General features: G+C 40.6%; 1 protein-coding gene across 1 annotated transcript; it reads right to left on the bottom strand.

The window, feature by feature from the left end:
• Positions 1-1382: 1382 nt before the first annotated feature.
• ZRANB2 (zinc finger RANBP2-type containing 2) lies at positions 1383-12283 on the bottom strand. Its single transcript, XM_054073078.1, has 10 exons — positions 12152-12283; positions 11885-11937; positions 11628-11736; positions 10311-10393; positions 9342-9418; positions 8644-8781; positions 7632-7804; positions 5344-5430; positions 3436-3600; positions 1383-2903 (listed from the first exon to the last, which is right to left on the bottom strand). Exons 1-10 carry the CDS (start codon positions 12205-12207, stop codon positions 2840-2842), a joined length of 1005 nt encoding a protein of 334 aa, XP_053929053.1. The 5' UTR covers positions 12208-12283; the 3' UTR covers positions 1383-2839.
• Between the last annotated feature and the right edge of the window lie 1661 nt (positions 12284-13944).

Here is a 13944-nt window from a genome sequence, read left to right as displayed (position 1 = left end):
GAGGAGAATGAAAATGTAGCTGACTACGAGGCATTAACAATGAAGTCACAGTAGTTCTCTGTAACTGCCTTTAAGCTAGGGGGTCAGTGAGAAGTACGAGCCTAGCCAGCAACTATTTTACCTCCAGTGGTTTGTCACAGTCACTATATCAGAGGAGAGAGACAGGAATCAGTCGCCTGCCATGTGGAAATGAAACAATGGTGCTGTGAGATGTACCATCTACATTTAAATGCTTTTGATTACTGAATGACTAGCACTCTAAATTAAAAAAACAATTTTCAGCAGTGAATTTTACTGATGCCAGCTTTATATCAAATTAAAGGTCAGTCTGCTTTTATTTAGACTCACTTTCTCCTTTTCAGTTAAAGAATCTTAGACAAAACCACTATTGAATGTATTCAGTTTTTCTTAGAAAAGCATGTTAGCCCTAAACTTCACCTGATCAAAACTCCCTCCTTGGTTGTGACCAACTTCACTGATCTTCGACAGAGCTGCACAGAAACACATTCAGTTCTACAATCTCACCCCAGACCTGAACTGAGGGCAAGGGAAGATTTTCCAGTGAAATTCAAACCCCACTGCCAGTCCACCAGCAGTCATCCCCCCGTCACCCTGCTGCAGCAAACCCACACCTTTTGCTGCCTGGGCTCAACCCAGCAATATGTCTTAGCGGGGCGGACTGGCTCTGGTTCTCATTTATTTGCCAAGCCAGTAACTAAAAAGTATTTATGGCAGACATGCAAAGACTGCCAAAGTCACCGTGCCTTTGTATTTTAAAATGCAGAAGTCAAAATAATTTAAGCACACTGCTTCTACTAAGAAGTTTCTAAAAGGAGATGTGGAGCATGTACAGAAGAAAACACTCTGAAGTTGTGTAAAAGCACATTTTAAACGTGCTGCAGTTGAAAGCCAAAAGCATTTTCAGGACTTAAAAGAACTGAAAATATCCAGAAATGTACAACACAAATAGCCAGGGAAGTTGATACATGGCCCTGCTTGCACCACTGTAAGGGAGAACAACGACTGAACAATCCATTAGGACAGGTCACAGAGATTTGCTGATGTTCCCAAGAGAAAGCACTCGCTGCAATTGACTCACAGGTTTTATTTACACTTGTCTACAGAATCATTTTGCCTTACATTTTATCTAAGCCAAATGAAACCATAATTTTCCTTTGTCTTTAGCCCATCATTTGCTATCTTTTAAGTACAGCAACAATTTTAATACAAAGCACAAGAAAAAGGCCCAAGGCTAACAACATAGCATCTACCAGGTCTGATTTTTACAGTTTAGTAGTTGGACTCAGGAGTTGTCAGAGGCACAGTTACAAGACTAACCTGCTCTTGTGCAACCTACACACATTTAGCACTGAAAGTAGATATAAAAGAAAGCATTAAAGAAGAAACTGCAGAGCATTTTCTCCTGCAAAAGATTATCAAAATATTTCTACACTGAAAATGTTTTGCTTCTATAACAGTCCCAAAGAAATGCCTAAAGATAAAAAAAAAAGAAAGTAGAATTTTGCTCCGTTTGTTCATTTAAAAAAAGCAGTGGTCAAATATAGGTTTGGAAATTCTACTACTGAAATAAATACATATATATTGCTGCCTTCTTGCTCACAAAAAAATTTTCCTTCACATACTTACCTTATGATGGCACTGAAGATACTTAAACCTTTCTTAACCAAACGGAGCTCAAGAGAGATCGAGTTTTAATGTGATATTGCTAGTAAAATAAGATTCAATAAAGCATTTTAAGCCATAAATTACATTTCCGGGAAAAAGAACAACTGATGAAGAACACATTTAATATATCAGAACTTTCTACAGTTTATTAATTTTCATATTTAGTATAAATAAAATTCTGATACCTTGAAAATTTTAGTCAGTCCCAAATGAATGTTATGGACGGCCTACAGAAGCTTCACTTGATGCCAAGAAGCTAGTTCCACATTCCTCATCTCAAAAGTAGTTCTTAAATGATCCTTTCACAAGGAAAGATGACAGAGTCCAGGGTCTGTGCATGTGAAAACACTGCAGTCAGCACCCGTTGCAGAAAGGGCACTTTGCTGGCTGCAGCAAAGAAAGTGTAGTGCCAGGGATGGGCACCTATGAGACTGGAGTAAGAGGGGACAGTGCCCAACATTCCAAACATCCCCGCTTCGAAGGAATGAAGTCTAATTCACTCTACAGTACGGTATAATGGACTGGTTATTTAATAGTTAATCTGATAAAGCTAATTTGCTAAAGCACAGCTAAAGAGAACGAGAGGGGCATCCATCTGTACTTTTACTTAAACACAGAAAAAATCAGAAATAATCAAAGTACTCACTACTGTCATCCGGTGGGTAACACCAGCTCTACAACTACACTCATCTTTCATGGTCCCAACACAAGCTATACCGTACAAGCTCAGGAGGTGGATGCAGAAAGTCTTCCCTTCCTACATTAACTCAGATACTTCTAATAGTCAAGTGAAGAGCAGAGTTGTACTAGAACATATCCAACCTCTGCCTGCTAATGTGTACAAGAGACAGGAATCGAGTAACCGAGTCTTTAAAAATAATAAAAAACCCCCTTACTCAAATAATAAAACTTCAGACCTCCTCTGGGGAGTTTATGGCTTAAAATGCTACCTCACTTTTTGTTTCCTGAATGAACAAAGCTGCAGTTTTCCAGAAAGCAAGGACAGACATGCACCTCTACTAGCAGATTCAGCACTTCTGACCACGTAAGACACCAACTTCTTAAAAATGTCTCATGCACTGACTGGAATTTGTGTTTTGTTTGTTTGGTTTTGCCTTTTTTTTTTTTTTTCCCAAATGTGAGCTTTGATACATTATTTCTTTTTAGAACTTGTACGGGAACCAGAATGGGAAGATCCAGATGATGATCTGCGGCGTCTGTAAGATATAAATGGAGAAAGCATGCAAAGAAGTAAGTTGAAATTCATTTTAGCATCCACTTTGAGTAGTCTGTATCCTATAATAGCTGAGCCAAGTCTATCTGATAAGGGGCCTTATGAGAATATATTGGTAACTTTAAGCCACTTTAATCTCACAAATGTGAATTTAATACTACAAATCTAAGTTTAATACTGAAATAGAATACAATTTCTAAAAGCAATAGTTACTTATGAAAATAAATCAATAATGCACAGGTTAACCCTTTCACACACTGACAGAATAGTGACCCAGGCCTTTCTATGGAACATACTTCTAGCAGGAAGAAGTTTCATTCGAGGGAGGGGTGGGAAAAAAAAAACTACAGAGGTTTTAATAGGAAGTAAGAGTAGGGGAAGTGAGAAAACTACTTTTAATATCAGCATAACTGATCAGATTAAATTCTTCCCTAGTGAATCTCAGTCCTTCAGGAAAAAAAATAAAAAAATCACACATTGAAATACACCCATTCTTATTCTACATAAACCCAAACCTTTCGGGTGACCGTGATCTCGATCGTCTTTTTTTGCGATCACCAGATGAAGATGATCTAGAACGACTTCGCTTCTTGCTTCTCTCAGGGGAGGATGATGAACGAGAGCTTGAGTAAGATCTTTTTCTTGGGGTGGAAGACCCCCTGTAGGACCTGGAGCTGGATCTTTATTGATTAAGAAATAAATCAGATTTAATTCTGGTATAATATAGAAAGAACAAAGAAAGAACAAAAAGAGACAGTTTTCATCAACACTCAATACTCTAGTTACATCAGTGTTTTGTCAAATGAATTTGTAGATACTTTAATACTTACTCCTTAGTTATCTGCCAATAAAGGTCACTATTGTTGTGGTAGTATTCTTAATAAATTTTGCTAACTGGTGTTTTGTGATATACAGAGCACCAATGGTCTGGAAACCTCTTTTCAGTGTTCACCAAAATGACATTTTGACAAAGCAGCGATGGGAGACAGGGACAGGAAGTAGTTAAATTCCTCAGTAGTTAAATTCACAAAGCAAAATGGCTTGAAAACCTTAGATATAATAATGATTTAACAATGTTTCACCTCATATTAATGGATATTTCACACTGGGAATTTGTAAAGTAGAGTTCATCTTACTAAGATAGCACCAACCCTCAATAGTTATATTTACAAATCTCACAATAAATTTGGATAGAGAGTAAGACTTTCTACAACTAAAATACTTAAAAAAACCCTCCAGTCATTTTGGCATTTAAAACCAAAAATTAACCAGCTTTCCTTACAAACCATTAAAAAAAAATAAAAAAATCACTTCAGTTATCTAGCTAAAAAAAACAAGGAAAAAACCACTTGCGGAAAAAGTAACAGAGCTAGAAAGTCCTAAACTGTAATCATAAAATTATATAAAAATGCTCAAATGTATTTTTGCTGTAAGCTGGATAATTTAAAAAACACAACACCATCGTGCATATTGTTGGCAAACTATTTTCAGAGTTCTCATTGTAAATAATAACACCGTCCCCTTTCCCAAGCTAATGCACTGCAGACACTCAGTAGATGTCATGTGGCACAAGCAAAGGACTCAGCTCAGCTGGCGAGTTGCTAAAGCACCCAGAGTGGGCACCGGCACCCTTCTTCTCTTCCTAAAAGCATGGATCCCACCTCGTGCTGGCCCTCATGTGATAATCCACAGCATGTTTCGGCCACCAAAGGGCGGTGGCACCATTGGTGATTGGTCTTCCCAACTCAAACTTCCTTATTTACAGGTCTGAGATTCTCTGCATGCATGGAGATGGGACAGATCTTCATTCCACCAGGAAAGGAAACGTCCTGCCAACAGGATGCCTGTGCAGGGACACCTCAAAGAACTCTGATACTTTTGTTACTCTTCCCTGGGCAGTTCAATAACTACAACACAGAAATGGACAGCTAGCTTGAACTAATGTCAGCTTCCCACGAGATCTACAACACAGCATTTTTATTCAGGCTCCCCTCCTGTTTATAAGGATAATGGCAGCGCTATCTAGTGGAAGTAAGATGCCTGAGGTAAGTTAACACTAAACACAAAAACAGAAGTATAGCAGATTTTCTAACGCTCTTCCACATCAAGTGGAAACCACAAAACCAGCAAAAATTACTGAAGTAAGTAAACATGCATTCAGTTCTTCTTCCTTCAAAGCGAAGATCTGTGGCGTCCACTTGTCTAGCTTAGATCAGACTTAAACTCTTCAACCAAAACCTTGCATTCTCAAGACATACATCTGTAGTGGTAACAACCTCGTGCAGACACCCCAGGAATTCTGACTTTGAAGATAAAAACAAGTTAATATGTTTTGACTGGCATAATTTTATGATGAAATCAACAACCAGCTGGTTCTTCTGTCTTTTTTTCTCTCTGCAAGGAGAGAATGCTACCTCATTCACCTTGATTTCGACCCACGAGATCTAGAGTGTTCTCTGGAACTGGAACGAGATCTTGATCTGGAGCTGGAAGAACTTCTTGAATGGGACCTGAAACAACACGGAAGACTTTTTCCACTGTCTGACTGGTATTTAGCAGAGTAACTGCTACTGTTAGCAGCAGTCTACTACACATCCATACAATCGGGCCTAGAGTTACTAACGAGATGACCGTTTTCCCCCACCCCCTAGTATCGCCACAGTACGTTTTAAAACAGAAGCTTTAACATAGTAAGATAATGCATTAAAAAATTTATAAAGTCAGGTTTTTATTATGGTTCCTAAAAACAAAGCAGAGAATTTAAACAAGACTGCAGTTAATTAGCAAAGTGAAATGACTGTGCAGCTATTAACTATTTAATTAAATCAACGCCTTAACTTTTAATTTGTGCTTTAACTTGAAAACCACCAGTTTCTTTGAGGAGTATGTAAGAGTATCAGGACTAGCTGGCTCACATTTTCCCCGAGTCAGTTCTCACAAGCATTTTGTAACCAGTTTCAAGTTTGCATTAAAATTCTCCCCTGCATTATAAATTCAGTCGTAGTTAATTCTTGGCTAAAATACAGACATATCTAACAGTATCTGCAACTAGTCACAGTTGTTGTCAAATTTTTCATGTTGATGGATTTTCTTTAAAGCACAAATCACAAGAGACAGGTAAAAATGGTAGAAGAGTTGCAGTAACTGTTGTAAAAAGAAGGCATTGCAATTGAATTCTAATAACCTTTTCAGGAAAAACATATTATACACGCTGTCAGTCTCGAGTTCATACTGTTAACATGACTTTTTCATTTTACCATGCAAAACAAAAGCAGTACAAACACAGGCTAACTGGAAAACATATTTAAACCCTTTTAAAAACCACAAAGTATCCACAAGTAGCCAATGATATTTCCAATGAATTAGCTCTGGCTAGAAGCAATAAGTTCAATAGGAAGTTGATAGATCCCCAGCAATTTTCAGTTACGACAGGCTACTTCTAACTTCAAATTAACATTTGTGAACCAAAGAACAAATTACGGCCAGATGAAGTTCTGTCATCTTTGACTTTCCCATCTCTAACCCTAAGAACTGCACTCAAACACAGCCCATACTGGCTGCGTAATACCCTCCCGCAGGACAACACCACAACTTCTTCAAAGATCCTGCTCCACACCTCACTTCATTTACAAAACCTGTTGCCAGCCAGTCAGCTTAGTCACCATCACTCCCCTTGTGCTCCTCCTTAGACCAATGCAGCGGCAAATACAAGTCCAAGTTGGCATCAGAAGGAGTCAGGAAGCTGACAATAGGTATTGTAAAGCGCGAGCGTAATTCTCACAAAAGAGGCAGCATGAAAAAAACATGACAGCAATGGGGAGAAAGACAAAAGAGACAATGACTGACATCTGGTTAGCATGAGGGTCTGAAGAATCTGGGCAGTGATCACAGCGGTGAGAGCAGAGAGGTGAATTCATAAAGCGAGGAAGTTTAGCAGGAACTTGAACATTATGGATATGACCTTTATGGACCAGCACCAATTTGAGGTCTTAAACTTATTGGTACAATCCTTGTACTAGTTCTACGACAGCTAAAAAGCTACATTATTTACACCCTAGGATTACAAACACTTATTGAACTTTTCACATATCACTGAATTTAAATAACTTTGTGAGATCTTAAATCTACACAGTAGACTTTTTTGGTGGTCCCATGACCAATATAAACATTCAGTGTTATTCTGACAACATTGCCACTGTACATAAAGCTTTGTTGCTTGCTTGCCAAATTAAATTCAAGTTTCTTGTCTTATTTCCTGGATATTTTCCACCCTGTCCTTTCACTGAATCTATCTGGACCGCATCATAACTGCCCTCTCCTGCCACTTCCTCTCACTTTACTAATACCACCCTTCTGCTTCACTGTCCGACAACTCTGCCCCACATGGCTAAAAAAAGTGCACCCATTGACTCACATATGGCCAACAAGTCTAAAAATAAAACTGAAAATAAGTCACATTTTTAAATTCACTTGAAGGATTCAACGGAAGTATCAACTTAAATTTACTAAGACAGAAACAGCACACACGAAGCCTCCCCTACTAAGGATCCACAGAAGCTCAGAACAGTACATCATCTACCTGCATAAATTCTGCACAAAAAATTGTTCACACTATTAAACTGAAATTGTAAGGCAATAAGAAAAAAAAGTAAATAAAGAAGTTAGATACTGACATTTTGCCTGGCGTTACCCTTGACCTGTACCCGTTTACCTGGACCTAGACCTTGAGCTTGAATGAGAGGATGAGCGTGATGAAGATCGTGAGTGGGAAGATCGAGACTTAGAACGACTGCGCCTATTGGATTTCTTTTTCTTATTAGTGTCCTCTTCTTCACTGGCATCAAGATTATATTTTGAAAGGTCAGCATCATCTTCATCCTCATCCTAAAAAAATGCAGATAGACAAAAAATAAAATATTTGATTATTCTCTTTAGTTAGAGTTCCTCAGTTATTCCGTGTCTTATTTTGGTTTTTTCATCCTCTGACAATACTGTTTTGAGCGTGTTTCATGAGATCTAAATATTTTAATAGTAAAGATTGACTGAAAATTTGTGTTTCAAAGCCAATTAATAAAAAGCATGGCCCCCTTCTGGCTTAAGTTAAAACACAGACATTCACTTTTACCAGTTACCTTAAATGAGTGCTGGAAGAATTCAGACTCAAAAACTATAATCGTAGCATAATTCTACAGCAATATGTTTCATATGCAGAATTTGTTAACTGCTGCATAGAAAATAAGCATACACGCCTGTCTCTGTGAGACCGCTGTCCAAAGCTGTGGAGCATGCAATATGTGATGATCACGTATTTCAGGAAAGATGAAAAAAAAGTCTCTGAATATTTAATTCCATTTAAAAAAAAAAAATAAATCTGCTGTGGTTTTAAAAGGCTAAGAATAAAATTCAAGAACTTTATGTATTTAACCATACATAAAGTTTCCTAAAAAAAATCTCAAAATGTTTCTTTTGGATCTCAGATAAGCTTTTACATTTTTATGGTTTAAAAAATTATACATCTCTGAACGCAGGCATTCAGAACAAAACAAAGCCTGTGCACATACAGTACAAAAGCTGTAGGCACCATTATTCTGATAGCTACTCCTCCACATCGCTTTAGAGACAGCTAAAAATACAGACCAAACCTTACTGACAACTGCTGAACAGCACTATACGAATGATTATAAAAATAACTGCTAGAAAAAAAACAAACCAAAATACCCTACCTCATCCAATTTATATTTGGAAAGATCTTCATCCTCATCCTCCTCATCCTCCCCTTCAGACTCCTTATCTTCTACTTCCTTCAAGATAGATGCAGGACCAACCGGCTTCCCTCTATACTTTTTCTTTTTGCGTCCAAACTAAAGAAATTTTATTCCATTAGGAAATGATTTAATCAGAAGTAATTTCCAACTGCATTTTTTGATAAAACTTCTATGGGAAAATAAATATACATCAATTTAAAAGACAATATTGCTCAATAGGAAGAAATATCGTGAAACGCCAATTGTTAACAGGAAGCTTTCTGAAGAGATGCTCGTCTTTGACAAAATTAGTACCCACAGATAGAATTAATGGCAATTCGTATTTTACAAAGCGGTTATTTTCTCTGTGCATGTGGGATATCTTTATAAAAGAATGGTGAACATCTAGCTGAAAACAACTTGTATGATCCTGAGCCTGTTCCTTAAGAACTTTAACCAACTCGGGTTATATTAGTTCTATTAGAACTTGTTCTCAGTTTTTACTGCCCAAAATACAGATCAGTTCCCATTCAGTTTAAGACTTTTACACTTCAGTATTCGACAAAGCATGCATTACACTGTACTGCTGACCAGAGCTTTACACTGCAAGGACGCCAGATGCCAAGGAATGCATCCTTACCACCAGTCACACCAGCAATGTGCACACCCGACCTTACCTCATCATACTCCCCATCTGACTCTTCGCGCTCTATATATTCAACGTTCTCTCGTTCATTAAATCCTCCTCCGTATCCTTCAAAAAGTGGAAAAACAAGACAACCTCTTGAGCTGCACCAAATTCAGCTACAGTAAGCACTAAGTTTAGAATAAACTTTCTATTCCTTTTTATGTGAGTGCAAACCAACCCATTGTTTTACTTTCTGCTTTGTAATTTACTGCACGTATGTGCAACATGCTGTGTCCTGCACATGACTGCAAATTTACTGAGAGACACCAGAACTTGAAAAACTAACTATTAGAACAATTAATATTCTCATGGTATTAAATAAGACCTTTAAAATATTGGTTTTCCCTTTGAATAAGCTTCGTGCTCTTCTCCATGCTCCATTTTCTAATGCGCATTACCATTACACTCTATGCATTATATTCTGTGCCTGATCTCATTTGCAGTGGTAACAGCATAGATAGCTAGGACTGCAGTGTAAGAGTATCTTCTGTTCTAGTTACCACAGCATTCATTCTTAATGCAGGAGGAGCTTGAAATGTGTCACTGTGTGACCAAACCACAGACCTCGTTAAGAGATAACATTCTAATCTATACAGCCTTCAAACAGTGTTCTCGTGACTGCCAGGGACTCTGTCAGTGGACACTGATACACATAAGGCCTTTCGGAGTTCAAAAAAATACTGCATTACTCCTTCCACATTCCTGAGTATCAAAATCAAATATACAGGCAGTTTAGCTGAATATTTGTTGACCTTCCAAACGAAACCATCACATACTTTAAAAGTAATCACACATAAAAGTAACCAAGTCTAAGAAGCCACAGATTTATTTACACATGAGATATCACTCAACTTTGCTACTTCCTCTATGAAAACAATCCCTTTAAACTATCTCGCAACTTATAAAAGGAAGTCTTCTTACAGTAATTTGAGTTTTTTTAGAACAATATACATCTTACCTGTCCTCTCCTCCAATTTAGCATACTTTGGAGTATTACACATATTGCATTCTGATCTTCTGGCCCAGTTCACATTACCACATCTTCAGAAGCAAAAAGAAAAAAACAGAAATAAGAAACATTTTATTTCAAATCAAAAAGCTCAAGTGTTGGGGCAACACTTTTTAAAAAAGTATAAGAATGTATTTGCTGTGCTTTAGCAGTGACCTGCAGTCACCAGGACAACACAACCAACTCCATGGCTAACAGTCACCCAGACAGAGCACTGCAAGAACCTGTGGCTATTTCCCTGGCATGAGGACAACAGGAAGACCATCACGCTGGCCAAATCCAGGGGAAATAAATACAATTCACAGGCAAACAAGTTAGCAGTAAGATTGCACAAAATGTGTTAGAATACTTCATTCCTCTTCAAAGGCAGCATTCACAGTTGAGAGGAGTTAATGAAGGAGCCATCATGGCAATGCTTACGAGTGGCCCTACAGCTATACATTCTGTTACTGGCACTTCCATCTCACAGCATCCTAAACTACCCCTCATGCTTCATCCACCCCCAACACTATCACTGGGATGCTGGAGAAGGAGGAGAAAGAAGGTCCTTAGCACACAGCCTAGCCATGAACCTAGAAAGGCACAATCCTCCTCAAGCATGCCACCAAGCAAATTCCCTCAGCGGCTGGAACCCACGGTGCTGCCCAGGAAACCTGCCCGTCAGTGCGGCACAGCAGTGCAAAGGAAACCTGTCAAGATGAACATAGCTGCAGTTTAACAGAATAAACCAAAACCCATCCAGATTCCTGGTCAGGCAGCTGACTTAGTAAAACCCAAAATCCTTAACAGTGATCCAGAAAATCTGATAGTACTTTTACAAAATCAAAGCATTTCATTAAAGCAGTTCTTTCCCAATTTACATCTTGACTGATAGCTTGGAGAAACAGCTAAGAATCAAACTATGTGCTAAACTTTGTTCGTTAACTATTTAGTGAACATTAACAACAAACTACGAAACTGCAATGAAGGCGTTACTTCCATCTGCCTATTCCTTCTAAACCCGAGAAGCACCTCAGAAAACCAAGAACTTTTACCTTTCCAGTCTTGATTTTTAAACCTTTTTCTAGTCATGTTAATTAACTAACCGCTGCCCTGCAAACAAAAATGGATGCTATCCTCAGAGCACAACACTACCAGAGGAACAGCTATGGGTTTTGATCACTCTTCTCTCACGGGTACAAGTGAGTTTACACAGAGAAGATCAAGCATCACAGTGTGGATGTGCTGTGTGCCTCTAAGAATGCTCTGCAGTTTTAAAGGGCGTACGTTTTACACTGCCAGTCGTTAGCACTGAAGAGGCCACGACTCTTCTCCGCAAGCGTCTTCCCTATTTCGGTCCCACCAGCTTTCATCATTTTGGCTTCTGTTGTTTTTTCTGTAAAAGAAAAAAAAAAAAACACCACAAAACCCAAACAGTTCTCAAACACCTTCTTTAATCACTAATTGAAAAAACTTAATATTCCTTTCATTTAAAAGGCAAAAACGGACGAGGAGAAAAGGATGCATCTCCTCAAGATACTCACCCCTTCCACATCTGTTGCAGCTGGTTCTTCTAGCGAAGTTAACATTCCCACACCTGGAAACAAACATAGAGAGAGCAGTTAACGGAACTGGAAAAGCCACACGCCAAGACCTTAAGCCAAACACCTTTGTGTTTCCGACCCAACCGGCTCCGCGTTAAACCCCAAGTTCTCAGGCCGGGCCCGGCCCGGCCCGGGCGCGCTGGCGCCGGCCCCGCGGCAGGCTCAGCAGCTGCGAACCGCGTCGCGAGGAGCGGGGGCCGCGCTCACTTCTTGTCGGGGCAGATCCAGTCTCCGTCGCTCACGCGAAAATTCTTCGTCGACATCTCGAGCCGCGCCGAGCCCAACCCAGCGCCAGCGCCGCCGCCGCGGAAGAGGCCCGGGGCCCTGCGGTGAGAGGGCTGCCCGCCGCGCCTGCGCCCGCTGCCCCAGCGAGAGGCGCCGCCGCCGGCAGGGATTTCGGTCAGGCAGCGCCGCGGACGCCTCAGCCCGGCCGCGGGGAGGAGGCTCGGCTGGAGAGCGCCCCCTAGCGGCGCGGAGGGCCACGCGCGGCGGTGGCGACCCCGGGCGGGTCGAGGGCAACGGGCTAGGGAGATCCTGTGCCTGCCGGGAGCGTCCTGGGGAGTCGGGACATCCCTCCAGTAGGCACTCGTTTGTTCCTGGCGGTTTGTTTTCCGACAGCCGCTACTCTGTCCCCCCTCAGTGCCAAGAACTGAGCTGACCACCCTCTGGGAGGAAATTGAATTTCTTCACCCTGAGAGTGGTGAGGCACTGGCACAGGTTGCCCAGGGAAGCTGTGGCTGCCCCATCGCTGGAGGTGTTCCAGGCCAGGCTGGATGGGCCTTGGGTAGCCTGAGCCAGTGGGAGGTGTCCCTGCCCGTGGCAGCGGGGCTGGAACTGTATGGTCTTTAAGGTCTTCCAACCCAACTGATTCTATGATTCTATGAAAGCTGATCGCTGTGAGTGGCCCTTGCTACAGTAGAATGAACAGAGAAAGTGGCTGGCAGAGAGTGAAAAAGAAATTAAACAAAGCCTGGTTTTCACAGACGAGAGTGTGCACAAGGTTCAAAATCCTTTCTCTGTGCTGACCCTAAGGAAATCCCCATGAGGACATCAGAGTGTTTTAAGCAGGGATAAACCAGTGGTATAAATATTCATGTCAGGGTGTTCAAGTAGATGCATCATTTAGAAAACACACCCTTACAAACAGTGATGAAGATGCCAGTGGGTGGTGTGCTGGTAGGTTTGTTCGGCAGCAGGATGCCAGCCCTCGTGTTCTGTGTGTACAACAGTGGCTGAGCCTGAAAGCTCCTCCTTCAAACCTCCTCTGAGCGCTTTCCTTTTTCTTTTTGGAGTGACAATGATATGGAAAAGATGGAAAGAACCGCTGCACTTAGGCTGACCAGCACTGCCTAATTAAGTACATGCAATGTGCTTATTTATAGCAAATGTTACTTTCCTGGCAGTTTTTATTCCCTTTCTCTCCCGTGTTGTAGCCATATCCTGTGGAAAAATCCCCTGGAATCTGTTTACAGGACTGGTTTATGTCACATCCTCTCTCCAGTTCATAAAGCAAGATGACAGCATTATAGCTATTTATTTATAAAAGTATAAATCAGTGTGAGTGCACTTGAAGAATGTGTTAGGGTGGCGGATTTGTCTGCCACAGACAGAGGGCTATGTAAGAATTCCCTGTTATGAAATGTCCATAATAATCAGAAAGAACTAAACTTATACTTTCATGCAGCCAGAGAGGCTCCCAGATGAAGGGCTGTGCTAGAATTTTGAACAACAGCTGTGAAAATTCTTGATTTTCTCTACTCCAGAATTAGAAGGAACAAGGCAAAAGTGCCAGATGAAAAGGTGGCAGTGGCAGGCCGGCTGCTGAGGAGCTCACTGGTTGGGACTGCCTGGGCTGCAGCAGCAGGTCCTGCACTGAGCTCATGTTTGTGTATACATCCCATTGAAGAAGTGATGCTTCCCGGATCAGCGGTGCAGCGTGCAAAATTTAAAACCTCAATTAGCCATTTTTTATCCATGGCACTGAATAATCAATCTAAACT

The sequence above is a fragment of the Cuculus canorus genome, chromosome 8 (assembly GCF_017976375.1).
Source record: "Cuculus canorus isolate bCucCan1 chromosome 8, bCucCan1.pri, whole genome shotgun sequence".
Classification (NCBI taxonomy): Eukaryota; Metazoa; Chordata; class Aves; order Cuculiformes; family Cuculidae; genus Cuculus; species Cuculus canorus.
The sequence above is the reverse complement of the archived record's forward strand: the minus strand, read 5'-3'. Positions and strand labels throughout refer to the sequence as shown.